Raw genomic sequence first — 27,751 nt, 5'->3', positions numbered from 1 at the left:
ATATTTAACATTCCAATAACAATTGCTCCCCAGAAAAGGTCTAGGTTCGAGTCCTAGCATCCGTATAATATGTTAGTTTAGTATTATCGCCCCTCTCAATAGGTAAAGTCCTAAAAAACAAAAAAAATCCAATAACAATGCAGATTTTATATAGAGAATAAAATTTTAAAAACACAATGCAAGTTATTATTATTTTTTATTACGAAGAGCCATCCATTTACAAGTTTGAAAATGGAGTTTATATAAAGCCTAGGATTTGATTTTCATAACTTCAATTTGACAAGTCCTTGAACCCTTCGGGAACATAGACAGTTTCTGCCTTAGCTTCATCTCTTCTTCTGAATGAAAGTAAGAAGGATAAATTTTCACCATATTCAATACTTCACCGTGCTTCAATAAGTACTTCACCACTTCTATCTCATCTGGCCACGCATGGAATCCCTGTATGCAAATTTTCTTGAGGCTTGACAACAAACAGATAGGCACAAAATCTGGCTGACTCCATTGACCTACTGCAAACTCACTCTCACGGTTTTCCAGTTTCGCAGAGTAGCTGATGTGCTAAAATTCATTAAAACGTAAATGAGTTAGACTGAACTCTATGAAACATTGAACATTGCACAGTGGTACTATTTAGCATAAGTGTAAATCCATGTGTTACTTACAATTGTGTAGACAAGATATTCCCTAAACCTTAAACTTACAATTGTGAAGACAAGATATTCCAGATTGGGCGATATATTTAGCAACTTTGTCAAAAGCTGCCACGAGAAGCAGGGTTCAAGATGTAGCTCCAAGCGGTTCAAAATATTAAATGTAGGTAGATGATATCGATCTCGAGTGAAACGATCCTACACAAATGATAAAGTATACATGTCAGCGAAATGCTCCAGAAAAATTATATATGTCCTCACCATAATAAAGCATTTCCAATATAAAGAACAAGTACGTAAAACGCTAATGGAACAAGTTAGAGCATACTTACCCCATAAACTGGAGATGAAAGTGATAAATATGTAACATTGTGAATTCCTGCAAAAAGCCTATGCATACGATCGGCAGAGTCACGGGCAAAGTCAGGGTCCTCTAATGTATACAGGCGCCCCAAATCAATCATGGCTTTGCTTAGGGATTTTGCATTGTTCAAAGAATAGCTCGCCAAGAAATTATCCTCGAGATTGAACTCTTCAAGATTCGGAGCATCAGCATTAATGTAAATTCTTTTGCACTTGTATTCTAACATTTTGTAATCACCTTCATCCCAACGGACTAGATCCATGGACAAACGCATTCGAAGTCTTTTTAGTTTAGGTGCAGAGACATTAATATTCACAACTGAATCATGTTTAAGGTGTCCCTCTATAATCAAATCTTCGAGTACGGGGCAGCAAGTAAGGAGTTTCTCCAATGAGCGACCACCAGGATACTGGAGTGTAACATGGAGGAACTTAAGACTTGGGAAACAATCTGAGGGAGGATTGATGATAATATCTTTATGATTCAGAGTCAGCTTCAAAACCTCCAATGTGTTGCACATCAAAAGCCTTCTAGGCAACTCATAACCCTCGTATCTGTGTGACTTTGAGTCCACATCCACTTCGAGGTCAAATTCAAATTCGACAACATTACGCCTAACAGCAGTGTAAATCCAGGGATCAATACGACAAAAATCCTCCTCGATTACAGAACAACGAAGCTGGAAGGTATGAATGTTTGACGAGCCACGAAAGAAAAGTACACGGTCCACAAACTGGGCAAAAGGTTCAAATGCTGCCTGTGAACGCAGAGTTAAGTTTATCTTGGGAACAGAAGTCCACACATCGAACCATCTATGTGACAAAACGCTGGTCTTCACAGCATCTTCTGTTGTAAGGAAAGAAAGAATGTGGCTAAGAATTGCATCTGGCAATCCACTGATCCTATCTCCTATGCATGGTTTACAACACCTTGAGTTCGATCCCATTTACGATTCGATACACTTTCTGTATAAATAAAAAAAACAACAAAACACCATTTTCTAAGAGAGTTTCCTATTGAGACCCAAAAAAAAATAAAAGAATCCCTTAAACAGTTTCACATGAAAATTTGTTCTCCATAAAAATCTATCCAAATTCTGGGAAAATTCTCCTGACAAATGATTCATAAGAAAATATTTTCAGTAAACATCTACACCAACTAAGGACTAGACTTTTTGTTACTGTCAAATCAATCCTAAAGTGACAAAATAAATAAATAATTAACAAACAATCCGCTGATCTTGAATTTTTCTCTATAAGGTTTGGCACTATGTATGTTTTCTTTTTGTGATTTTGGGTTTACTTGGTATCCAAACAGAGCATTATACAAAATATTGATATTTCAGAAGAAAAAGAAAAGGGAAAAATACCTGATATTGTTTCTGGATTGGTTTGTTAGAGTCAATTCTAGCTTCAGGGGACCGCTTTACTCTGTTTGGTTGCTGAGAAACAACAGGAAAAGAGAGGAAAATTGAGACCCTCGATCACTTCTTCAACATTCTCTCAAACATTCTCTCTGCTGGAAATGGTGGAGAGCACAGACTGGTGACACCGCGAGACTTGTGAGCTTCTTACCGAAACTGAAAATGTACTATAAATAAAAAGGTGGGCTGGGCTAAATTTCGGGATGCGTTACACAATTTTTTTGTCGTCTTCTCTTGGCTTGGATTGCTGAGGTGGGATTTTTGGGTGGGCTTTGGTTTTGGGGACTGGGTTTCTTTTTTCTGTTGTGATTGTAGGACCCAATGACTAATATTTTGCTCAATAATGACAACAAAAAATAATAATAATAATTCCCTTCTTTTTTTATTTTTTATTTTTTGAAATGAAATTACTACCATGAACAAAACTTTAATACAAATTAATCTATATATATAAAGCAAAAGGCAGAGAATGGTGAAACATTCAAAATACCAGAAAATGCCCTTGGTTAATGCAAACATTAAGAATTGAAATTATTAATTAAATGAGGATAATATGGTAAATTCACACCTTTTTCATATTTAAAAAAATTAAAATTAAAAGAAAAATATGATAATGGCCTATTTTTATGGAACACAACTACCCATTTTCTTTTTTAATTCTAAAATAAATGTTAATTTTTTAAAAAAAAGCCTCTCGCAGGCGCGGAAGCGCGTGTGGAGAGGCTAGTTTAATTAAAACAATAAGAAAACCTAAAGAAGAAGAAGAAAAAAAACACGATCATGAGGACCAAAAAAGAGAGGATAAGGAAATCGCAACTAAGAAACCAAAAACAAAAAAGATGTTTATGCATGTGCGCGCATCTTCAAAAGTGAATGCAGCACCAACGAAAGAAGGTGTGGCTAGCTCCTCGCTTTTTTTTTTCCTTATACTTTTGAGCTTTTGGCTTCGAGGAAATAAAATGTAATTTTAGTAACTTTTAGTACCAAAAAATTTCAATTAAAATGTAACTTTTAGAGCACTTCCACCCTTGCAGCCCAGTACGGGCGGAAGGCCCCCCAACCCATAAAAACGAAGTCCAGTGGTGAAGGCCAGCCTGAGCAAGGAGTGGGATCCATCAACCTGGGCAAGTCCAAACGCAAGATTTGTCTGGGCTGTTGCTTGGGAAAGCTGACCTAATACTGACGTCATTGTGACGTCAGCAACTAATTTAAATAACAAAAAAAATTGCAAGGGCATGCACCATTCACGTGAATAGCAACAGCCCTTACCCCCCCTACTTTTTGTCATGAGAGCAATTCCAGCGGAGCCCCCAACCCAAGGCTAGGGGGAGAAAAACAAAAACTCTTGTTCCAGCGGTCAACCCAAGCCCGGGCAAGGAGTGGGTCCCACGAACTTAGGTTGGCTCGAAAGCCAGTTCAGCCCGAGGTCCAACTCGCGTGTTGGGGGATGTCAGCGCTACAGTGCCGCTAAAGTCCACGTGTCGCGCTCTGGGCTCTCCGATCAGATTTTTTACTCCAATCCAACGGCAGCCAATTTTTGTGCAATAAAAAAATCCAATTTTTTTAATAAAAAAATTACTGATTTTTTTTCTTTCTATAAATGCCAAAATTTTATCCGATTGAGATATGAAATTTATAATAAATATTGACACATACGAACCCGGAAATCTTATTCGAAAATATTATCCAAATTAATTATTGAGGTAAAACAATTTGTATAAAAAAAAAACAAAAAAATGAATAGTAATTGCCCTTAGCCATGGCAACGGGTGGAAACACAAAATACTATTTGCAAGGGCAACCACTATTCACATGAATAGTGGCTGCTCTAGCTCCCCCTTGCCATGGCTAAGGGCAAATGGGTGGAGTTGCTTTGACAAATGGGTGGAAATGCAAGGGTTAATTTTGGTATGTTTGTAAATGTGACTTTCAAAATTTTAAAATTTGAGAATAAGTGTCATGTGATCATTTTTGGGCTAGCCTAGGCTGAGCTATATAAACTTAGACCAACCATGGTATGAGTGTCAAATATATTGCTCTTAAAATAAAATCCTACAATTTTCCATAATCATATCCCTCCAAAGTTAAAAGAATCTGAAAGGAGAAGATGAGCAAAGTTAACAACACAAGTTTATTATACATATGCTATATCATAACACAAGTTTGAGTGTCTTCGTTACATCATGTTGACATTATATCATATACATTTTATAATTCATCGCCATCAAAAGAGAAACAAAATGAAACATAACTAATATATATTCCGTAACTTAAAAAGTAGTGAGGAGACTATTGCTATATCTGAATCCCCAAGAGTTTTTTTTCTTTCCCTTTTGGTAAGCAAGGTGAACTATATAACTAGCTCAAACACAAGTAGTGTACTAATTATGGCCAACTCCCGGGCTCGGGACTGCCTCCCGTAGAATCCGATCGCGATCGGCGTTAACAGAATGAAGTTGATCATGAAGAGTCATGGCCAACTGCGTTTCAACATTAATTTTACTTGGTACTGCATGGTGATGTTCATGCTCACCCAGATGATCAGAAAGCTCATCACCCTTTGCATTGTTTTCAACTGTCAGTAGCCTTCTGGCTTCAAAAGAGGGGATGCAGAAAGCTAGAGCAAAGAGGAGGACAAGAAATAATGTTACACATAAACGAGCCATAATGCATAACAAAATTGTGACCATATCGTCAAGCTATTAGCATGTATATATACACAAGTGCTGAGAGATAGAGACGTGGGGTCAAGCAAAATTGATCATCAACATGTTTGAAAGTGATCAAAAGATGGAATGTTTTGGGACATATATCCTTTTACGAAAAATACAGATAGTGGATAGGTATCTTTTTGAGTTAGGTGCATTTGAACTACAGGGCATAGTCACGCCGGCCTCCATTATTGGCATTATATAGTTCTGTCCTGTGACTCTGTGAGTATATATTCCACTCAAATATTATTCATGGCTCCAAGTCTTCAGCTACCTAGAAAGTTAGAAAAGCTTGAAGAAAGCTAGCTACAGCATTTCATCATGACTTTCCATTCGTTGGTTCCTGCACTGCAACAATGCATGAGACTAAGACGTCCTTCTTTTTTGGGATGCATACACATCATCAGTATTATGTGAGAAGGTATAAAGTTGTTGAAAATTATTGGATCCAGTAAAAAAGAGATCGTCTTAGTTCAATGAATCAACTTACTGTTTTCATGAGCATGACAACACATGTTGTTTTCGTGCAAGAATAAATACACAGAATAACAGGGTTATTGATGGTGATTGTCACTTCGGAAAATGCAAACGATATAAGTATAGAGTGGCAAAGACCCACTAGTGTAGTGGTTTGGAGCAATTGCTCCTTCAGGAAAGGTCCTGGGTTCGAGTCCTAGCATTCGTATAGTATGTGTGTGTGTAAATTTAGTATATTATCGCCCCTCTCAATAAAAAAGGTCCTAAAAAAAATATAAATATAAAGTGATGTTATTTGTACCACATTTACTGACACACTGTTGACAACCTCTCTAATATATGTGAGTCCCACATAAACAAAGCACTGCTGCCCCCAACTATCTTTCCTCTGCAAGGCACTCTGTTCATGTTCAGCAGGGGATGCTTGCACATTGTTGACACGTGACATGAAGCTTTTTGCTGCCCTAAATTTCCTTCCCCTTTCAGTAGTTGATTGGTTCCCAGTAATGCTAGAGGACCATTGTCAATGCCTGGCGTGAAGATGCACCATTGTTATTATCTCAAGCAACATCGCTTGCTTTCTATCCAAGCCCCGAAAGTTATTATCTCCATTATCATCACAGACATCCATATTGTCTCCAAGCATGATCTCCTTCTCTTTCCTATCTCCATGTTTTCTTTTCTTTTCGGATTCCTCAATTTTCCAAGTATATATACACAGACCAATTCAAGCATGATCCACTTCTACTTCTTTGTACTTACTTATACTGACATGATATTTTTCTTTCTTGAAAAAATTATGATTTACAAGCCTGAAACATATGAGTAGGATCAAGTAATATTAATAAAGCTTTTGCACAGGCTATATACTACATATATAACAAAATAAATCTTTAAACTTTAATTGACCACATTAGTAGTTACTTGTAACTAGTTAATTTAAACTAAACACGTGATTAAATTACTTGGTAGATTTCTAATTAGTAAAAATTACTAATATATCTAGTAAAATAAAGTAAATTGAAATTAATAATTATATTTACAAAAAAAAATCATATTAATTCTATATTATTGAAAAATATAATTTCTTTCTCACACTTATTAACATGTTCAACAAACTCAACCTCTTTTCTTCCTAACACCAGGCAATGCAATGGGTGTGAGTGGATAAGTATCGTATATTTATTACATCATCACAATTCCATCCCAATGAAAGCCTCCAACTCTTAACTCTCAATGTATAGATTTCAAGAAGATTTTTTGTTTGAATCAAACAGCTTTATGGGTTTTCGTTGCCGATTCTTCCCAACAATTTCTTCACACATTTTTGGTACCTGGGAGAGTGTTCTTTTTCTTGTTGTGAGTATAAGAGAGTCTTGTGAATCCAATATCGATCAAAGCATAGCAACAAAAAGCTCATATGGTTTTTTGTTGCTTCACTTTTCTTCTGCTGTGGAGGTCACTTATGATGGAAGAAGAGCCTTGAAAATTGAGGGTCATAGAAAAATCTTCATTTTTTTATGTTCTTTTTGTGTAGTATGATTTCTCAGAAAATATGAACTAGTGGGATTCTTGAAGACCATCCAAGATCATGGCTTCTATGTTGTTCTTGAATTGGCCCATATGTTTGTGCAGAGTGGAATTATGGGTAACTTAAATTTTCTACGCTTTAATGATTTTTCTATAATTACATATATTTTAATCACATATTTTCTTAAACCTTTGCTAGCCAAGGTCTTCCTGTGTGGCTGCATAACATAACAGGCGCCAAGTTGAGGACAAATAATCCTGTGTTCAAGGTTAAGTTCTGACATTAACTCATTGGTTTGTTTTATTTATTCAGTTAATTAATCTTCCAATAATATATCTTAAATTTATCTTCAAAATGAGATGCAAACTTCACAACTCTGACATGATGAAGTATATGATATATTTTTTTTCTTCACAATGGGAAACGCAGGTTTGTAACTATTCTATAGCTAACTAATTGTTTTGCTTCTAATTTCGGTGATTTCAAACTGTGCGAATATAATTAGCTGAATATATTTTTTTGTTGATAGATTGAAAATGAGTATGGGAATGTTATTCAGTACTATTAGGACGAAGGAAAGTCACATTTACAATGGGTGTGCTTGGTTGGCTGAATATTTCAAGATATTTTCTTTTGGTCTCTGAAATATGTCAAGATTGATGTGCCTTGATTGTGGAGCAACATCAATCTTCAGCCAACCCAGCACACTATTGTAAATATTTCTTTCCATTCATCCCAGAGTATAACATTCCCATATTCATTTTCAATCTATCAAAAACGAAAACAAAAATTCAGGTTACAGTTATTCACTTAGTTTTGCAATTATCGATAATAGTTTTGCTAGACTTCTCCATTACTGTAGAATAGTTACAAACCCGAGCCGGCAGATATGATGGGTCCCCTTGTTAAGCAAAAAGATCTCACATCATGTCCACTATTAGAGTCGTAAAGTTTGCCATTTCATTCTGAAAGTAAATTTAAGATGTATTATTACGTTAATTAAATTGAATAAATGAAACAAACCAATGAGTTAATGCCATATTTTTCATAACTTTTACCTTGAACAGAGGTATGTTATGCAGCCACAGCAAGACCTCTGCAAGAAAGGGTTCAAGACATGTGGATATATATGGAATTATATAGAATAATCAAACATAAAGTGTTAAGTACAGAAAACTAAAAGTTATCCATAATTACACTCTGCACAAACATATGGGCCAATTCCAAGAACAGCATAGAGCCCTTGCTCTTGGATGGTCTTAATGAATTTCACTAGGTCCAGATTTTGTGAGAAATCATACTACACAAAAAGACATAGAGGTTCATGTGCATTCTAGAAGACATAATTTAACTCAATGATCTGTGTTTCTTTACTTTATAAATATAAATTTTTATCACAGGTTTAAGGATTGGGGCTTGCAAGATCCACATAGGACTGCTGAGGATCTTGCTTTCTCTGTTGCACGTTTTTTCCAATATGGTTGAACTTTCCAAAACTATTATATGGTAATTAAGCACTTTAATTGGTATCTAAGCTCATTTACTGACATGTTAGTCATTTAAGTTGAACTTAGAACATTAACTGTGTTTACCACTCCTTATGCTTGTAGTACCATGGAGGCACCAATTTCGGTCGTGTAGCTGGAGGTCCTTACATCACCACATCATATGATTATGATGCACCATTGGATGAATATGGTAATTAAAGATGTTCAAATTGAAGTAATTAGCTTCTGTTTTTGTATTCAGCTTTGTTGATGCTCAAAATGGTTGGGCCATTATTGAGTCCAACTTAGTGATGAGGTGTGATGGATGATGGGTGAAGGTTTGGACCTTCAGCATGTATGTGAGGACTTGGCCAATTTATGAGTATACAAAAGACAAGATATATGTGGTTCACCCTTAATGAATGGGCTACGTCCACAGAGAAGATGTTCTCATTATGATATTGTTTACATTTGTACAAGGGGATTAGACCCAAAGATAACTGGAAGAAGGCCTAGGGCCTAAGGTACAAAGTTAGGAGTCTGGAGCCCAGGTGTCAAGTCCCCGGGTCTGGAGACCCAGGACTCGGAGGCCAGACTAATAGGAGAGTCCTGAAGAGGGAACCCAGCTCAGTTTCGGATCCTCTCTTAAGTGGAGAGTGGTATGCTTTTATAGGTGAGAGGGAGCCTTCACTTCTTGTTGTTTTCCGATGTGGGACTCCTCTTGCTTTGCTTAGAGTTCCTTCTAGTCTTCTAGTTGCTTGGTCAGTTATGGTGTCAACAGTAGTCCCCCAAGTTCGCGAGTAAGAAGGTACTTCTTGCTTGGGGATTTGTAATCTTAAGTGCACTGGCCGAGCAACACCGTAGTTTGTCTTCCAAGTCGTATAGTGCACTATCCCCAGTCCCCCAAGTCCCCGGGTAAGAAGAACTTTGGAGGGAGAGAAGTTTCAACAAAAAAAAAACCAAAGTGGTTTGGAGGGAGAGAAGGTTTTTTTTTTTTTTTTTTTTTTTTTTTTTTTGGGCTAGGTCAGCCAAAAATTGGCAAGTCCCCATTTTACCTTCTGCATGCTTCCTGCCGTTCGGCAGTTTTTTTTTTTTTTTTTTTTTTTTTTTTTTTTTTTTTTTGGAGGGCTAGGTCAGCCAAGTAGCTAGCCAAGTAGGCATTTTCACTTCCCAAATTCCTTCTGCATGTTGCCTACCGTTCGGCAGGTGCATTTTTTTTTTTTTTTTTTTTTTTTTTTTTTTTTTTTTTGGTGGCTAGGTCAGCCAAATAGCTAGCCAAGTGGGCAATTTCACTTCCCAAATTCCTTCTGCATGTTGCCTCCCGTTCGGCAGGTGCAAAATTTTTTTTTTTTTTTTTTTTTTTTTTTTTTTTTTTTGTGGGTTGGCTGGAGCCAAGGAGCCAAGTCCTCCTCAAGTTGATTCTGCATGACACCTTCGGCAGGTTCAAATTTTTTTTTTTTTTTTATTTTTTTTTTTTATTTTTTTTTTTTTGAGGGCTAGGTCAGCCAAGTAGCTAGCCAAGTGGGCAATTTCACTTCCCAAATTCCTTCTGCATGTTGCCTACCGTTCGGCAGGTGCATTTTTTTTTTTTTTTTTTTTTTTTTTTTGGTGGCTAGGTCAGCCAAATAGCTAGCCAAGTGGGCAATTTCACTTCCCAAATTCCTTCTGCATGTTGCCTCCCGTTCGGCAGGTGCAAAATTTTTTTTTTTTTTTTTTTTTTTTTTTTTTTTTTTTTGTGGGTTGGCTGGAGCCAAGGAGCCAAGTCCTCCTCAAGTTGATTCTGCATGACACCTTCGGCAGGTTCAAATTTTTTTATTATTATTTTTTTTTTTAATTTTTTTTTTTTTTTTGAGGGCTAGGTCAGCCAAGTAGCTAGCCAAGTGGGCAATTTCACTTCCCAAATTCCTTCTGCATGTTGCCTACCGTTCGGCAGGTGCAAATTTTTTTTTTTTTGGTGGCTAGGTCAGCCAAATAGCTAGCCAAGTGGGCAATTTCACTTCCCAAATTCCTTCTGCATGTTGCCTACCGTTCGGCAGGTGCAAATTTTTTTTTTTTGGTGGCTAGGTGAGCCAAGTGCTTCAGTAAGGGAGCAAAGCTTGAGGGTTTAGCTTCCTTGCCGAACGGTAGGGAGCGTGGAGGGAAAAATAGAGTCCCACACGGGCTTGACTTTTGAGGCTTCGGCATGGATTTGGAGCCAACATCAAGAGCTGGCCTTTTGGATGCTAGGTCTGGGCTTGGCTCCTAGCATACTTTGGAGCTCTTGAAGATAAGGAGAAGGTTTGAGGGGGCTGGGCCCGTGCTCATTTTTTACAAGGGAGCCAAGGGGGGCCCTAGGCTTAGGCAAGGAAGCGGTGAGGGCCTTGGTGTTTCAACTCAAGTGGGCTTCGGCAACCCTTGGGGCTGGGCTCTTATACTTGGGTAAGGCTTTGCGAGGCAAGGGGCTGGGCCATTTGAGTTAGGTATTTTTTGGAGCTAGGTCTCAATTTGCTTTGGTAAGGAAGCAAAGCTTGAGCCCATTTTGTCGATCCTAGCTTCCTTGCCGAACGGCAAGGAGCGTGGAGGAGAAAATAAAGGCCCATCCTTGCTTCAAAATGGAGAAGAGAGCATGGGTCGGGGCTGGGCCCGAGTTGGGGTTCGGTAAGGCATGGGGGCTGTGAGCTGGGCCCTGGAAGGCATTGTTGGGGCTTCGTCGAAACCCATTGGCAATTAAAAGGGTGCTCAGCTTCATGGCTTATCTTCGGCAGATCTTAGTGAACTGGAGCTGGGCCCTTAGGATTTTGGATAAAAGGTCAGTCGTAAGGGGTTTGGGAGAAGAGAGACTTGAGTCCCCCATGCGCCGTTTCCTTTAGTGCCATAGTTGGAGCTAGGGTTTAGAAGGAATCATACATGCCGCCAAGGGTGTCTTTGAGAAGAGGTTGCAAATTTGGCTAAGCCTGAGTCTTGGGCTAGGCGGGGGCCAAGGTGCCGATCGGCAAGGGCCATCTACGGCTTGTATTGAGCTTGTTTTGCACAAGATAGGGCTAGGCAAGGGCTAGGCTTGAGTACTGAGCTTGGCCTTAGGAGTTTGTTCTAGGCCTGAGCCTTCGAAAGGGGGCTAGGTCCCTTGGATATTGGCATAATTTGGAGCTGGGCTCTGGAAGAAAGAGAAGGAACCTTCAGCCGGGCCTGGGTGTGTTTGGGCTAGGCACGTGTTCAACAAGTGGCCATGTGGGCTTGGGTTGAGCCTAGAGTGCTAGGCTAAGCTAGGCAAGGAGCCAAGGTGTCGGTCGGCAAGGGGGGGATGCCGAAGGCAAAGGGGATGCTAAAGGCACAAGGGCGCCGAAGGCAGAGGGGTTTGCCAAATACATAAGCTTGTATGTCACAAGGAAATGTGCCTAGGCACGGGGGTGCCGAAGGTGGGCTTAGGCATGGGGGTGCCGAAGGTGAGCTTAGGCAAAGGGGTGTCAAAGCTTGGATGTTGCCAAGCATGGAGGTGCCAAAAGTGGGCCTAGGCACGGAGATGCCGAAGGTGAGCTTAGGTACTGGGGCGCAAAAGGTGGACTTAGGCACGGGGGCGCCGATGGTGAACTTAGGCACGGGGGTGCCAAAGGTGGGCTTAGGCACGGGGGTGCCGAAGGTGAAGCTAGGCACGAGGGTGCCGAAGGCAAATGAGATGCCAAAGGTGACACAAAGCTTGCATGTGGCAAGGCAATGTGCCTAGGCACGGGGGTGCCGAAGGTGAGCTTAGGCATGGGGGCGCAAAAGGTGGACTTAGGCACGGGGGCGCCGATGGTGAGCTTAGGCACGGGGGTGCCAAATGTGGGTTTAGGCACGGGGGTGCCGAAGGCATAAGACTTGCTTGTCGCAATATAAAATGCCGGAGGGCATGGGGTGCCGAAGGTGCCAAGCTTGCATGTCGCAAGAGGAAAGGGGCTAGGCATGAGGATGCCGAAGGCAGAAGACTTGCGTGTCGCAATATAAAATGTCGGAGGGCATGGGGTGCCGAAGGTGCCAAGCTTGCATGTCGCAAGAGGAAGGGGCTAGGCACGGGGGTGCCGAAGGCATAAGACTTGCTTGTCGCAATATAAAATGCCGGAGGGCATGGGGTGCCGAAGGTGCCAAGCTTGCATGTCGCAAGAGGAAGGGGCTAGGCATGAGGATGCCGAAGGCAGAAGACTTGCTTGTCGCAATATAAAATGCCGAAGGGCACGGGGTGCCGAAGGTGCCAAGCTTGCACGTCGCAAGAGGAAGGTGGCCGGGCATGATGGTGCCGAATGCATAAGACTTGCATGTCGCAAGGCGATGTGGCTGGGCACGAGGGTGCCGAAGGCGACACAAAGCTTGCGTGTCGCAAGGCGATGTGGCCTGGGCACGAGGGTGCCGAAGGCGACACAAAGCTTGCGTGTCGCAAGGCGATGTGGCCTGGGCACGAGGGTGCCGAAGGGAAGGAATGCATATGTACAATTTTTATTATTATTTAAAGAATTTGGGTACCTTGTGGACATTTGAGCTTGTGGCATGTCCTTGGAGCTGGGCCTTCAAAGCTTCGGCAAGGGCTTGTCCTTCGGCGAGAAGAATGAGGGGCTTGATCCCGCAAGTTTCCAAGTTCTTGGTTGGTGGGCCTCATGAGCTGGGCTTTGGCGAAGGCCTGGGGTTTGTGCTCTGTGGAGCTGGGCTTCAGCGGGGGCTGGGGGCTTCCAGATTTGGCGAGGGTGTCTTGGGGAGCACCTTACGAGCTGGGTCCATGGGGGTCCGAGTGTTCGTTTAGTAGAAAGGCCAAGGTGGCGCGGAGGTGTGTTTGAAACTTCAGCAATGGAGTTCTATGCGATGTTGGGCTTGAGCAATGGCCTTGGGGCCGGGTTCCAAAGCTGGGCTTCGGCAAGCCTCCTTGACCCAGGTGGTGGCTAGGGTTTTGAGGGTAGATTCGAATTTTTAGAGGCTGGGTCCTTCCGTTTTTGAAATGTAGCTGGGGCCTTTTTGTAGCTGGGCCCTTGTGCTTTTATAGCTAGGGTTTTTATACCTTCGGTAAGGGAGTCCAAAGATTGGAGATAAGGGCCAGGGTTTGGGGAGAGGAGGTGCAAGTCCCCTATTAGCTTAAGACATGTCGTCACCTTTTAGCTTGAGGGGCTGGGTCAGCCAAAAATTGATAAGTCACCCCTTCACCTTCTGCATGCTCCCTGCCGTTCGGCAGGGAAGCTAGGCTCCAAAATATATTCGGAGCTGGGTCCGTAGTTCAGCTCGGAGGAGGTGCCGACCGGCAAGAGATATTCGAAGGTATTTTGGTGAGGGGCTGATCTGTCTTCGGCGAAGAGTGGGTCTAAGTGCCTAGTTTTTGCATCGAGTTGGAGCTGGGTCCGTGGTGTCGTTCATCATTTGTTCGTGGAGGGGGGTTCATCCAATCTAGGACCGTCTAGGGTCTGGGTCCTTGACTGACGGCAAGGAAGTGATTGGAGCCTTTCGATCCTTCTGAAGTGTGGGCAAAGTTTTTAGCTGGTCCTTCAAGGCGTTCGCGATTTCTCTTGGCTTCAATTGGTGCCGTGAGGTTTCAACTGCTTTTGCCAGAGCTGGGGTGTCTTTGGCAAGAGCTTTTGAAAGATAGATAGATGGCTGCAAGGGTTTTTGCAAGGAGAAGACTCAAGTTCGTTCGGCAAGCTCCGACTGATAGACCTTCGGAGCTAAGGCTGGGGTCTCTTGTACTGTTGTAAGGAACCTGGGTCAGCCAAGCAAGGGTGTCGTGACCATGGCAAGGGTATGGTGGGGTGCCGAAGGCAGCGCACGCCGAATGATGGAGCTTGTGGGACAAGCTCAAGTCCCCATATTTTTACTCTTCAAAGAAGTGTCGGTCGGTACTTTGAACTGAGATGTTGGGTTGGCCCTGCAAGCCATGCAAAGTATAGCCACACTGATTGGCTTTTTCTTAAAATATCATCTTCTGCAATTTGTTGACCTGGCATTCAAGGTGGCTCCAGTAAGGCATTGCCTAACGGCAGCCTAGGTGATGTTGATTGTATGGGTGCCGAAGAGTACTGGAGAAGGGGAGAACGACAGAAGCCTTTTGTGTCAATTCCCACAGACGGCGCCAAACTGTTGATGCTCAAAATGGTTGGGCCATTATTGAGTCCAACTTAGTGATGAGGTGTGATGGATGATGGGTGAAGGTTTGGACCTTCAGCATGTATGTGAGGACTTGGCCAATTTATGAGTATACAAAAGACAAGATATATGTGGTTCACCCTTAATGAATGGGCTACGTCCACAGAGAAGATGTTCTCATTATGATATTGTTTACATTTGTACAAGGGGATTAGACCCAAAGATAACTGGAAGAAGGCCTAGGGCCTAAGGTACAAAGTTAGGAGTCTGGAGCCCAGGTGTCAAGTCCCCGGGTCTGGAGACCCAGGACTCGGAGGCCAGACTAATAGGAGAGTCCTGAAGAGGGAACCCAGCTCAGTTTCGGATCCTCTCTTAAGTGGAGAGTGGTATGCTTTTATAGGTGAGAGGGAGCCTTCACTTCTTGTTGTTTTCCGATGTGGGACTCCTCTTGCTTTGCTTAGAGTTCCTTCTAGTCTTCTAGTTGCTTGGTCAGTTATGGTGTCAACAAGCTTTGTATTTGTTTTTCCAATTGATCCTCTTTAATAACAACGCCAATACGTAATTTGAAGCAACCCAAGTGGGGACATCTTCAAAAGCTTCATGTTCTCATTAGATCATTGGAGAGGACACTGAATTATGGCTCTGTAAGAAAAATTGATTATGGAAACATGATGGAGGTGAGACTTAATGGCTATTGAATTTATAGAAGAAAAAGAGATATATGATTACTACCCTGTGAGGCTAACTTATATTCCATACACTAAAACATATTCTTCTTTTCAGTGTTGCAGGCATCAGAATATAATTTTAATGGAACTAGAGTCTGTTTCTTTGGTAATGCAAATGAAACAAAAAATGCCATTATTAATTTGCCAATAAAAGGTATAGGGTTCCTGCTTGGTCTGTCAGTATTCTTCCAGATTGCAACACTGAAGCCTACAACACTGCAAAGGTAAATGTGATGTACTTCACATAACAGTTTTGCTAGACTTTACAGAGATATTGATTATAAACGATATCGATAATTTTTTGAATTTTATGTAGGTTAATACCCAAATATCAGTAATGGAGAAGAGGCGAAATGAAGCTGATGATGGTGAGGAGCCTTACTCATTAAAGTGGAGTTAGAAGCCTGAGCACTTTACACACATCAAGAAAAAATGGCTCAGTTCTGCATAGCAATCTGACTGCTAATGAGCTTCTTGATCAGAAAATAGTAACAAATGACACCAGTGATTACTTGTGGTATATTACAAGGTAAAGCTTTCTTTTCTGATGGTTTTTTTTTACCATGTTCTATCACCTCAATTAAAAGGTAGCTTAGTTGCTGACTGTTTATGAAAAAATTTGTGCTAGTCTGGATCACAATGCAGCTGATCCCATTTGGGGTAACAAATAGATTACACTACGAGTGAATACCAGTGGCCACACACTTCATGCTTTTGTTAATGGAAAACACATAGGTAACCTTGATTTCAATTTGTTACTATCAGTTCTCTTTTTATGTTTCTTTCATCTAATTCTCTCACATCAAATTTCAAGGACTAAAGCTGCTCAAAATGGACAGTTCAACTTTACCTTTGAAAGCAAGTTAGGTAGTTATTTGTGTATATAACCTCTTTTTTTTCTTTTTCTTTTTAATCTGTTTGAGTTAGATATAGTTCATCTCTAGGTGGGCTTTATGCTTAGAATTAAATCTTTGTTATAAATATCAACTTTGGAATCAGTTAATTCTTCCCTTAAATTAATATATCTTGGTTTCAACTTCTTGTGATGTTTATGTATGCATGTGTTGGGTCTAAACTTGATCCATATTTGTCATATCACATTATAGCCTTAAACCACTGTGCTCTTTACTCAAGTACACCTAGTTTTCTTCAGTTTTCTTCTTTTGTTTGCAAAACTCTAAGAGATCAATGTGACCCTCCTAGAGAGATGCCAAATGCAAACCAACTGCACACTAGACAAAAACCAAGTCTCTGCAACTCCAAACCAAACGTTAGGCAGAGTTGAGCAGCAGGCAGCAGGAGTCCAAGCTGCAGCAAAACCGAATAAAAAGCCGGCTTAACTAGAACCAGCAAATCCATTAAGGTCATCTAAGCATGACTGCAAATTCAAAATAATAGACCAACTGCACCAGCAACCTAGAAACCAATATGCTATTGAAGGCAAAGCCATTGCTAAAAAATCAAACAAAAGAGTGGACTAATTAACCATGCATTACCAGTAAACCAAAACCCAGCAGGGCATGGGGACAGTCTGCCAAACCAGTGAATGGTCAAGCTCAAGCCAATCCACAAGTTCAAATCAAAATACAACACCTGAAGATATTTTATTTTGCAAAAAATAAAAAATAAAAACCAAGGAAAAGCTACTTTATCGAGATCTGAGTATCAGTTAAAAATTCCACTTAAAACTGAGAGTGTTAGTATCACTAAGCAAATAATAAATTTGGGGATTGCTTGAAGTTTAATTAGGCCTTAATTCTGTCAGCTTAATTTGCTTTTGTAGGGTGACTTTTAAGTGTTCAAGCCTGTTAGATGGCTCTTAATTATGCTACTCCTTCTAGTTCGAACCCTTATGGCACCTCGATAGTGTGCGTGAGAGAAATCCCCCTCCCCCTTTAGTTTAGGCTATCGTGTGTATTACAAAGAAAAAAGCTATGCTGCTCCTTCATGATTTTATATAAAACACAAACTCGATTGCAATTTACTCTAAGACGTTCATTTTTTCTAGTCAGCGAAACATGTGCATAAAGAGTTTAATTAAGATTAAAATATATTGATAGACAGGCAAAAAAAGTAAAAGGGAACAAGAAGAAGGAGAAGAAAAGGCAAAGCAGAAGATCTGTCTGACTGTTCTGGCACACGTTGTAAGAAAGAGCATCTATCTATATACCTTAGTTCCATTAGCAAGGAAGGACCAAATCTGATCAACCCCAAAAGTAAGGGAAGGAAGGGAATCTATTTCAAGTTTTTTTTATAAAGAAAGAGCCGTTAATAATTTTGTGCTGCAGTCTGCAGAGTCCTCAAGACCCAAAAGCAAACCTGTGGCCTCAGCACAAGACACATGCAGTGCAGGCCTGAAATTCCTGTTGCTAGCATGAAGTGCAGCCCATGTCTGGTTGATGGGTCACTGTATCATTCAAATCTTGCTACCAAGACATATGACTTTTTCCATTAATAAATTTCGAAGCACCCTGCACCTATTTCTAAAGGATAGAACATTCAAACGGTCAAGTATTTTTTTTTTCTTCATGTATATGTATAATGTATACACAATTGTGTATTTATACACATTGTGTATACAAAATCTAAGAAAAGTGGTATATATATTGTACAAGGATTGGAAGCATCCAGTGGCAAAAATCAATAACTATAAAAGCAAAAATAAATAGTACATATCAAGATATATCTGGTGATGATAAATCATAAGTTGTACAAGAACAACCAAAAATCAATAACTATTGTAATTAACATGGAGAGAGTATCAAGCTATTGCCTTGGGGAGCACCATAAGGCCTGCAACAAGAAATAAAACAACATATGATCAAGAAATATAAGGCAAATAATTTTATGTATTGAAATAAAAAAGAAACAAGAAAAGTATCTGCACACAAATAGAGATCAGAGAAAGCAAAGAACTTACAGTGATCAAACAGAAGAAGCGTCTAGGCCAAGCCATCTTGGCATTTTTGAGTTTGTTGTAGCAGAACATTTCTTCCTCTTCACAACATGATATGATTATATTGCCCGGTGAGTCCAAGAACACACTCCGGCGCAATGGAGGAGACCACAGGCCACTCTGCTCATAATCAAAATCGTATTGGGAGGCATCAAAGAACTTCCCCAGTAGCCTTTCGGATACCGACTTCGAAACCATTTGAATACTTGGAGTAGTACTGGCACTGCTTGAAGAATCTGCAGTGCTGTCCAAGTTTGATGAGGCAGGTGAAGAAGGGTCAGACATGGACATTGAGAAAGTAGAAGAAGCACACCAGAGAGAGACAGAGAGAGAGAGAGGGCTATGAGGCTTTTAGAAGTTTCTGAGATGGAAAAACATAGGATGGGGATTGGGGAAGAGAAGGGACATGCAATTATGGTGGGACATGAGTAGTATGGTTTGAGTTTGAGGGTCTCATTTGGTTTTGGGGTTCACAGATTGGTTTAAAAAGCATTTGATATTTGTGGCATAAAAAAGTTAAAGTTTGGTGTACGCAAATGAAGACCATATAGAATTCGGGGATTCTCAGTATTATATTTAAAAGTACAAAGATATCTCAACTCCATACTAACGTCACGTGATGTTATCGTCAAATATAAAAATTTCTCGTGTTATGCATAAACTTTATTGGATATTTTGACCCAACACAACATAGATATATACATGTGTCCTTTTCATGCTGAACCGATTCGTCTCCTTGAATTTTTTCTTCTTCTTTTGTGTTTAAGAACCAGTAATATAGATGTGTTTAACAAGACTGGACAATTCGAATTTTGAAATGACTAAAGTGCAAATGGTTAGAGATGGGTCCATTCCATAGGTCTCTAAACGGAAACAAACAATACATCCTTAGTCACACAAAAAAGGTAATGATTCGTTTCTTGGACAACACATTCGCATCTATAACATATATTGTAAAAGACATTTGTCATCACAACTTTCTGTAACTTCATGAATTATTATGAGTAGCACTTAACTAAAGCTTGCCTTGTCTTGTCGACCACATTATCTTAGTTTCAAACAGCTTTAAATTATGCAAGTTACATGGATTACATCTACCTAAACAATTTTGTGGATCGAAAAACAGTGAAAAGAGCAAAAAGAATATGGACCTAATTTAAGACTTAAAAAGTTGGATTAATTACTGTAGACGTCCGTGAACTATGGCCCCAATTGCAATTGGGTCTGCGAACTAATTTTTGTGCCAATTACATCCTTTAATTAGACAATTAGTTGCAATTGGGTCCTACCGTCCAACTCTGTCAATTTATCTGTCAAAATGAGGGGTAAAAGCGTCCTTTCGCTCTGTCTCTCCCTCTCTCTTTCGCTGTCTCTCCCTCTCTTTCGCTCTGTCTCCAAACCATCGTCTACCGACCACCACCTACCTATCAAATGTTTTTCTTTCTCCTCTGCTCAGTTCATGTATATAAAATAGCCATTGATTAATTAATTGAAGAAAATAGTGGCTATTAAATTTTGTACATCAATACTTAATTTGAGAACTCAATCAAGGAAAGTGTATAGATCTTTCGATCCAAATCTGAGGCAAATCCTACATCACGCCAAATTTGGAAGAGGTAATTTGAGACCTCTACCTTCCGCTCTCGCCCAGCCCCCAACTCCCTCCAAACCCGACACCCATTCCCACCCCAACCATAGATCCAGCCCCACCCCTTTGCCCCAAAAAATATAAAACCCAGCCCCACCCCAAACACTAGCCAACCTCCCTCTCTCCAGATCCGACGAGCCCCACACTAGATTCGTCATCTTCATCTTCGTTGCCAAGGCCACACCACCCTCTTCGTCAAGGCCACGCCGTCATCTTCTTCACCAAGTTCGTCACCTGCCGTAACCCACATCCATCCGCACCAAGTCTATCGAGAGAGAGAGAGAGAGAGAGAGAGAGAGAGACGAAGGTAAAAAAAAAACTTTTAAAAAAAACCTGCAATTGCAATTGGATTTGGGTTTTGAGGGGGTGGACTAAGGAGGAGGGGGAATGGGTTGCAGGAGAGAGGGATAGACAGAGAGGAAGAGCTGAGAGAGAGAGGAATTTGGATTTGGATTTTTTATTTTTAAGTTTATTTATTTATTTATTTATTATTATTATTTTTCAGTTTTTTTAGTTTTTCTTTTCAGTTTTACAAACTGTATATTATTTATTTAACCCGAAAGGATGCTTTTACCCCTCATTTTAACGGATAAATTAACAGAATTGGACGGTAGGACCCAATTGCAACTAATTGTCTAATTAAATGATGTAATTGGCACAAAAATTAGTTCGCGGACCCAATTGCAACTGGGGCCATAGTTCACGGACGTCTACAGTAATTAACCCTTAAAACTTTTAGTCTTACAAAAGCTCTTATAAAAAAGAGTGTACAAGTCACTTTTGGTTCTTATAGTTTGGCACTTCAATCACTTTTGACCCTGTAGTTTCAATTCCGTTAATTTTGCCATTGTAGTTTTGTATTTGTAGCAATTCAAGGACAAGTTTTTTGACGGTGCAAGGGGCAATTTCATCAACCCAAAACCCTTGAGCATAAAAGCTTGTTTGAAACTCTCCCCATTTCATATTAGGGCTCGAAATTCAACTACTAATCCCAATTTTTGAAGAACCCTAAACCCAAATAGTCAATTTCAAGCTTTAATATGAAATTAGGAGAGTTTCACATGAGCTTTTATGCTCAAGGGTTTTGGGTTGACGAAATTATCCTTTGCACCGTCAAAGAAATTGACGGGAATACTAACTTGTCCTTGAATTGCTACAAATATGAAACTACATGATCAAAATTGACGGAATTGAAATTACAGGGTCAAAAGTAGTTGAAGTGCCAAACTATAAGGACCAAAAGTGACTTTTAGCCTAATTTAAATCATCTACCTCACCACTCAACATAATACGCTTAACAAGAAGTATTAGTTTCATAAAATAAAATAAAATTTTCAAAAACAAAAAAGAGCAATTATAAGGGTGGATATGGTGTGGTTTAGGCCTCAATCTGCAAACTGAAAAAATCTACTACTACAATGCGAATTAGTTCGATTTAGGCCTCAACCAATCCATTTAGGGAGCATTTTAGTTGGGTCGATTTCACTTTACATATATAAGTTGGAATTCCATAACGAGAATTGAATAAAAATTTCATAGTAAAGAAGAGAAATAACATACATGGCTTAATCAAATTGACTAGAGCGGATGTGCTCTTCATTCTGCACTCGAGTTCGAATTCCCCTTTCCGTAGTTTAGATTTTATTAAAGTAGAATATCGCTTGTATAATATATATATATATTCTACTACAGTGCGAATTAGTTCGATTTAGGCCTCAACCAATCCATTAGTGAGCATTTTAGTTGGGTCGATTTCACTTTACATATATAAATTGGAATTCCATAACGAGAATTGAACAACAGTCAAGAAAATTTCATACTAAAGAAGAGAAATAACATACTATATATATATATATATATATATAATTAAAAAAAATATTTTAAATATTAAATGGTTAATATAAAAGTGCAAGATTAAAAAAAAAAGTTGTGATAATTAATAAGAAAATGAACATAGGCGGTCCGGTTTAGCGTGTTTTCAAAAAGGCCAAACAAACCATCGAACCGCAGATTGTGATTTAATTCGATTCAATCCACAACTGTTCTCTTTGAAGTCTGACAAACATAATCAAAATATCCAACCCGGTTTCATCGCTAGTAATTGTTGTGGTGTGAACGAGGAGCTCATGTTATTTACATGGAGGTGCCCTCACTGTACAACTTCCTTTGTCATCAAGTTTCTGGCGCTTTTTTTAATTAAAAACACTTTCTTACTTCCCACTTCACTGTGCACCGAAAGCTCCAGCTCTCAGCAAACCTCTCTCTCTCTTTCTCTCTCTCTTTTCTAATTTTAACAGCAAAAGTTAAAAACTGCAACAATGGCTGGGTACAGAGCTGATGACGACTATGATTATCTCTTCAAGGTGGTCTTGATTGGCGACTCAGGGGTGGGCAAGTCCAATCTGCTCTCCAGGTTCACCAAGAATGAGTTCAACCTCGAGTCCAAATCCACCATTGGGGTTGAGTTCGCTACCAGGACCTTGAACGTTGATGGAAAGGTCATCAAAGCTCAGATTTGGGACACTGCTGGCCAAGAAAGGTCCTCTCTCTTCTTCTTCTATGCCTTTTTTCTTCTGGGTCTTTCCTGTTTTCCGATTTGCTCTCTGGGTTTGTGAAGGTTGATTTCTGTCTTCGGGTACATTTGGTTACTTGCGCAGTTGGGATTACATGGATTTGTGGGTTTTGGTGAATTTCAGGGACAGATTTGGGTGTTTATTGTTTTATGTAGTTATATTTAGCTCAGATTTGTTCAATTATGGTTGCTCTGTGTTTGTTCCGTTTGAAATTTGTGTGCTTGGGAAGGTTTGGGCTCTCTCTTGTTAGTGCAAAGGCTCGTTGATCTTGATTTTCTTTATGGTTTGCTTGATATTTGAATGGTAGGTGGGTTTTAGATAGATCTTGGTTTGTTCAATTTAGTTGAGATCCATGCCTAAAACAAAAAGAGAAGCTGTGTTAATGGTTGTCAGTCCCAGCCGACAATATCTTTGTGGTGGTAGGTGCTAAGGCTTTGTTCTTAACTTTATTTGAGATACGGCAAAAGAATGCTTCATACTACTCTGCAGATTGGGGAGGTTCCAGCTTCAGCGGTGGCAGATCTTCTTGAATTGTTTTCTATTTTTTGACTGAGATTTCTTGAATTCAGTGATTAAGTGTCAGACCTGAATTACTAAAAAAGTAAACAAATGCTTCATTTTGAAGCTTTTGACATGCCCTTTTATGTAAATCAAATGCCAGTTAACAAGGGATTAGCACAACACATAAAACTTACCGAGCAAATGAATTATGAATGCGAGTTTTTACACAAAGTCGTCAGTGAAAATAGGAAAGAAAAAGAAAGGAGAAAAGAGAGATTTATGCACAACCAAATATAGAACAATGGCAATTGGAAAAAATTGACCACACCTAGTGCTGCAACATTTTACTAGGAACCTCCTACCACCTCACCTTCATCCTTTCCCCATATCACATTCCCTACCCATGGCTGATTTTCCCCACTGAGGTCAATCAAATCTTCACTGTAGCATCACAACCAAATTGATTTAGTTACCCTTGAGTTACTTGCCAAATAGTAACTTCCCCTTTAGTGCTTGCTAAGCATTGAATCAAAGAGAGAGGTATTTAATTCTGGACTGGAGTTTCTGGTGGTGGCTACAACACGTTACAAGGGTGGGTTTTAAGGGTTGACAGAGAAGGATAGACTAGAAGAAGCAGGACCAAGCCAACACATCTGTCCACATTTATTTAACAGTGAGAATCTAAGGACTAAAAACTGGAGGGTGCAGAGTGTTTTTTTCTTTTGATATTTCCATTTGATCCTCAGGCATAGTTGTTGGTGTTAACTAGTTGAGAGGCAATACTAGGGAATCAATTATAAAAAACATAAGCAATTTCATTTTTCGTGGTAAGTTCGAAGTGGTTAAACTGCAATGAGTCGGCCCATATGAATGACAACTTGTTATATGACTGAGATTTGATGCAGTGTGAGGGCTATTGCTAACTATGCTTATTTGCTTCTTGTTATTAGTCTCACTTTGTTGACATTTTATCTGGTGGTTATGGTAGTTCATATGCTATTTCAGAAAAGGAATACTATAAGCTCATGAGTATTGCTTTCCAACCCAAAAAAGACGTTAATGGATATTGCTTTTCTTGTTTCTTGGCATTGTAGTTGGTGGTGCTACTTATTAAAGCCTGATTTTATATTTTATAAACTTGGAGCATCATTATATTAATCAAACTACTTTTGCTAATAGTAAATTTCCAGCAATATTTTAATAATTAGATTGTGGCTTGCAATCAACTCTGGCAAAAAAATATTTCCCCTTAGCTGAAGATTCAAGTTCTTCATACTAGCTTATGAAGTCTGCTTATGGTATTCCATCTTAGTGATGCCTTTGTTATATGTTTTTATTTTTATGCAAAGCTTATCATACGTGTCGCTCAAGTCTTCCTTCTTGGTTTCATAGGTACCGTGCTATCACTAGTGCTTACTATCGCGGGGCTGTGGGTGCACTCCTTGTGTATGATGTTACTCGCCATGCGACATTTGAGAATGTTGACAGATGGCTGAAAGAATTGAGGAACCACACGGATTCCAACATTGTTGTGATGCTTGTTGGGAACAAATCAGATCTTCGCCACCTTGTAGCTGTCTCAACTGAAGATGGAAAGTCCTATGCTGAGAAGGAGTCACTCTACTTCATGGAAACATCCGCACTGGAAGCAAAGAATGTGGAAAATTCCTTTGCTGAAGTTCTGACTCAAATCTACCATATTGTGAGCAAGAAGGCGGTCGAAGGAGGAGAAAATGGAACAGCTTCTGTCCCAGCAAAAGGAGAGAAAATAAATATAAAGGATGATGTGTCTGCTTTGAAGAGAGTTGGGTGCTGCTCAAGCTAGGCCTGGTAAACAAAACTTGATTGAATGAATATGGCTTCTCTGTACTGTGTAATATTTTTCAGAGGGATACAAACTAGCGGATACCAAAACACGAAATTTTTCCCTGAGTAAGCTTAGCTCATATTATCCACAATTAGCAACAATCCAGTGGATGCTGATTAGCACATTTAAATCGCCTTTCAGCATCATCTATGCTTTTAAATCTATTTTTACCCAGGATATATATTTGATAAATTTCAATATCGGAAATGATTGCTTCAGCCTCGTTCTTTACCGTATGCGATTGAGGGGATTCAAGTATTCTTTTGCAAGTCTAGTTGGAAGAAGTGTGCTATAAATTGATCATTCTATAGTACTCAAGTGTGAGTTTCAGGTAGATTCGGTGCTTTGGTTATCTGCGCATCTCATTTATGTGCTTGTTTAGTCGATGAGTCTGCATTAAACAAGTCAAGGGAATATATATTAGGTAGTGTTTGGTTGGCTAAAATGGAATCTGAAATTATCGTTATGGAAAGGGCATTACCCGCATAACGGATGGGCATTCTCATGCCCCCGACATAGTGGAATGGGCATTACCAAATTAAGGTTATTAATGTCCATTCCACTCTACTACCTACTTAACCCTAGAAGAACTTAAGGCTCCAAACATTAAAGTGGAATGGGCATTACCAAATTAAGGTTATTAACGTCCATTCCACTCTACTACCTACTTAACCCTAGAAGAACTTAAGGCTCCAAACATTAAAGTTAAACCTTGGACTTGATTCCCATACTTGGAAACAATGACCCTAAGAGCATCCACAATGGGAGGGTGTATATGGGGGTGTATGTTAAATATACACCCCTTGTCACCGGAATCGTCTTTAATGGGGAGATGTAAAAGGTTGTAAATATACATCACCACCATGGAGATGTAAAATAAAATGTACATTTAGAGCATTCACAGTGCGGGGCGGGGGGGTGTAAATTCGGGGGTGTAAAGCCACTTTTACATCCCCTTTACACCTCCGGGGGGTGTAAATATGTTTTTTGCTCCAGTGGGGGGGTGTAAATTCGGGGGTGTAGCCGTGGGTCCCAGCCTTTTATGTTGACTTTTCTTCATTTTTCTTCTCTTTTCTCAGGTGGGTCCCGCCTGCAAGGGATGTAAAAATAGATGTAAATATACATTTTATTTTACATCCCCATGGTGGTGATGTATATTTACATTAATTTACATCTCCTCATTGGAGACGATTCCGGTGACTCGGGGTGTATATTTAACATACACCCCCATATACACCCCCCCACTGTGGATGCTCTTACATCTATTTTTACATCTTTTGCAGGCGGGACCCACCCGAGAAAGGAGAAGAAAAATGAAGAAAAAGTGGCTTTACATCTTTTACATCTTTTCCCACTGGAGCAAAAAAAACGTATTTACACCCCCGGAGGTGTAAAAGGAATGTAAAAGTGGCTTTACACCCCCGAATTTACACCCCCCCCACTGTGGATGCTCTAACGGAGTAGAGATTCTTACCTACCACTGTGGATATACATCCCCATGAGTCTAGAGTATCGATACATTTCTTATGTCTACCTTGTTTTTCTTGATTCATGAATTGTGATTCTTGAATCATGAACCCAAGACTTAAGACACATGATATGACATTGGGACCTAGGACCAGTGACTACAAACCACATACATGTAATAGCGTAGCACAATGGTTAGAAGGATGAGTTGGAACCAACTGTAAACTCATAGGTCAGATGTTCGAATCTTACTGTTGTTGTGCGAGTTCCTGTGGAGCCGGAAGTGTGTTGGGCTAGTAGTTTTGGTACGGCTTTTGTTCGAGTTAGTTTTGCTTTTAGTATGTTAGTTTGTTTCCCTCTTGAGATTGGTACTTTATGAAGGAAGTTGAGGTTCCACTCTAAAACCAATCGGCAATGGGGGGAGTAGTTCAACTCCTTATAAGTCATTGCTAGGTTTCTAAACTTTCTAATGTGGGACATTTTTCATTTCACATTCTCACACGCCCCCGCATGTGTGGCGAATTTTCAAGCCTAACACGTGGACAACACATTTTGGGTGACGTAAAGCACGTGTGGCTGTTGAGCTTTCATATGTGGACTAACCCGCTCTAATACCATGAAGGAAGTTGAGATTCCACCCATTGCCAATTGGTTTTGGGGTGGAACCTCAACTTCCCTCTAGGTAGCTAGAATTGAATTCTTGTATTCTTATCTAATTTCTGATATCTTTGTATAGGTGATAAGTTCTTATCATGTTATCATGTATTTTAGTTGTTATTTCCTACTCAAGTAGGATTTTTTGTAAGTTCTCTATTAAAGTCAATACACACGTACAACCTTAATCATTAATTGAGGCAAATCATAATCTATCTCTTTAGATGTCTTGTTGATGTATTTGATTGTACCGTTGAAGTTTCTCTTTGATGAAAATAAAAATAAATCACACTTTGCTTACCTTCTTGAAACTGGCTGCGTTACGCTGAGTGGCTAAATTTCAAGTAGTTTACTTATTTAATTGGTGGTTGTCTTTAGGCACTTTTTGTATTTTTTTTTTAATAAAAAAATGTATAATTTGAAAAAAAAAGTAAATAATTTTTTTATTAGGACATATAACATAAGAAAATCGTACTTTATTTCATCATTTTATTTATTTATGATGACTTAATATACAACATCATATGTGAAATATTACTTTATAAGCTAAACAACCACATTTTTGTGTTTCAAAAAAAAAAAAAAAAACCCAATTTTGTTTTCCTTTGGGTCAAAACAAAGCCTAACAAGACCCAAACC

At 39.6% G+C, this 27,751-nt stretch overlaps 3 protein-coding genes and 1 long non-coding RNA gene across 4 annotated transcripts; 2 read left to right on the top strand and 2 right to left on the bottom strand.

Moving 5' to 3' along the window:
- Nucleotides 1-163: 163 nt before the first annotated feature.
- Nucleotides 164-2,595, bottom strand: LOC110757555 (F-box/LRR-repeat protein At4g14103-like). Its single transcript, XM_021959208.2, has 4 exons — nucleotides 2,387-2,595; nucleotides 986-1,982; nucleotides 705-851; nucleotides 164-561 (listed from the first exon to the last, which is right to left on the bottom strand). Exons 2-4 carry the CDS (start codon nucleotides 1,961-1,963, stop codon nucleotides 250-252), a joined length of 1,437 nt encoding a protein of 478 aa, XP_021814900.1. The 5' UTR covers nucleotides 1,964-1,982; nucleotides 2,387-2,595; the 3' UTR covers nucleotides 164-249.
- Nucleotides 2,596-15,304: 12,709 nt separating this feature from the next.
- On the top strand, nucleotides 15,305-16,542 carry LOC148295114 (uncharacterized). Its single transcript, XR_015835063.1, has 3 exons — nucleotides 15,305-15,670; nucleotides 15,763-15,975; nucleotides 16,075-16,542. It is a non-coding gene; the product is annotated as an uncharacterized LOC148295114 (long non-coding RNA).
- Nucleotides 16,543-18,052: 1,510 nt separating this feature from the next.
- On the bottom strand, nucleotides 18,053-18,917 carry LOC110757542 (uncharacterized). Its single transcript, XM_021959194.2, has 2 exons — nucleotides 18,367-18,917; nucleotides 18,053-18,239 (listed from the first exon to the last, which is right to left on the bottom strand). The coding sequence occupies exons 1-2, from the start codon at nucleotides 18,691-18,693 to the stop codon at nucleotides 18,213-18,215; spliced, it is 354 nt and encodes a 117-aa protein (XP_021814886.1). The 5' UTR covers nucleotides 18,694-18,917; the 3' UTR covers nucleotides 18,053-18,212.
- A 3,234-nt stretch (nucleotides 18,918-22,151) lies between these two features.
- Nucleotides 22,152-25,209, top strand: LOC110757569 (ras-related protein RABA1b). The gene is made up of 2 exons (XM_021959225.2): nucleotides 22,152-22,589; nucleotides 24,517-25,209. Exons 1-2 carry the CDS (start codon nucleotides 22,369-22,371, stop codon nucleotides 24,947-24,949), a joined length of 654 nt encoding a protein of 217 aa, XP_021814917.1. The 5' UTR covers nucleotides 22,152-22,368; the 3' UTR covers nucleotides 24,950-25,209.
- Nucleotides 25,210-27,751: the final 2,542 nt, after the last annotated feature.

The sequence above is a fragment of the Prunus avium genome, chromosome 4 (assembly GCF_965620075.1).
Source record: "Prunus avium chromosome 4, drPruAviu1.hap1.1, whole genome shotgun sequence".
NCBI classification, from domain to species: domain Eukaryota; kingdom Viridiplantae; phylum Streptophyta; class Magnoliopsida; order Rosales; family Rosaceae; genus Prunus; species Prunus avium.
This window is presented reverse-complemented; position numbering and strand designations above follow the sequence as displayed.

Coding starts and splice junctions, on each gene's coding strand:
- LOC110757555 (XM_021959208.2), bottom strand. CDS start 1,963: ATGGGATCGAACTCAAGGTGTTGTAAACCATGCATAGGAGATAGGATC. Junction 852..985: donor TTTCATCTCCAGTTTATGGG/GTAAGTATGCTC, acceptor TCATTTGTGTAG/GATCGTTTCACTCGAGATCG. Junction 562..704: donor AATATCTTGTCTTCACAATT/GTAAGTTTAAGG, acceptor AATGAATTTTAG/CACATCAGCTACTCTGCGAA.
- LOC110757542 (XM_021959194.2), bottom strand. CDS start 18,693: ATGTCCATGTCTGACCCTTCTTCACCTGCCTCATCAAACTTGGACAGC. Junction 18,240..18,366: donor GCTTCTTCTGTTTGATCACT/GTAAGTTCTTTG, acceptor TTCTTGTTGCAG/GCCTTATGGTGCTCCCCAAG.
- LOC110757569 (XM_021959225.2), top strand. CDS start 22,369: ATGGCTGGGTACAGAGCTGATGACGACTATGATTATCTCTTCAAGGTG. Junction 22,590..24,516: donor GACACTGCTGGCCAAGAAAG/GTCCTCTCTCTT, acceptor TTGGTTTCATAG/GTACCGTGCTATCACTAGTG.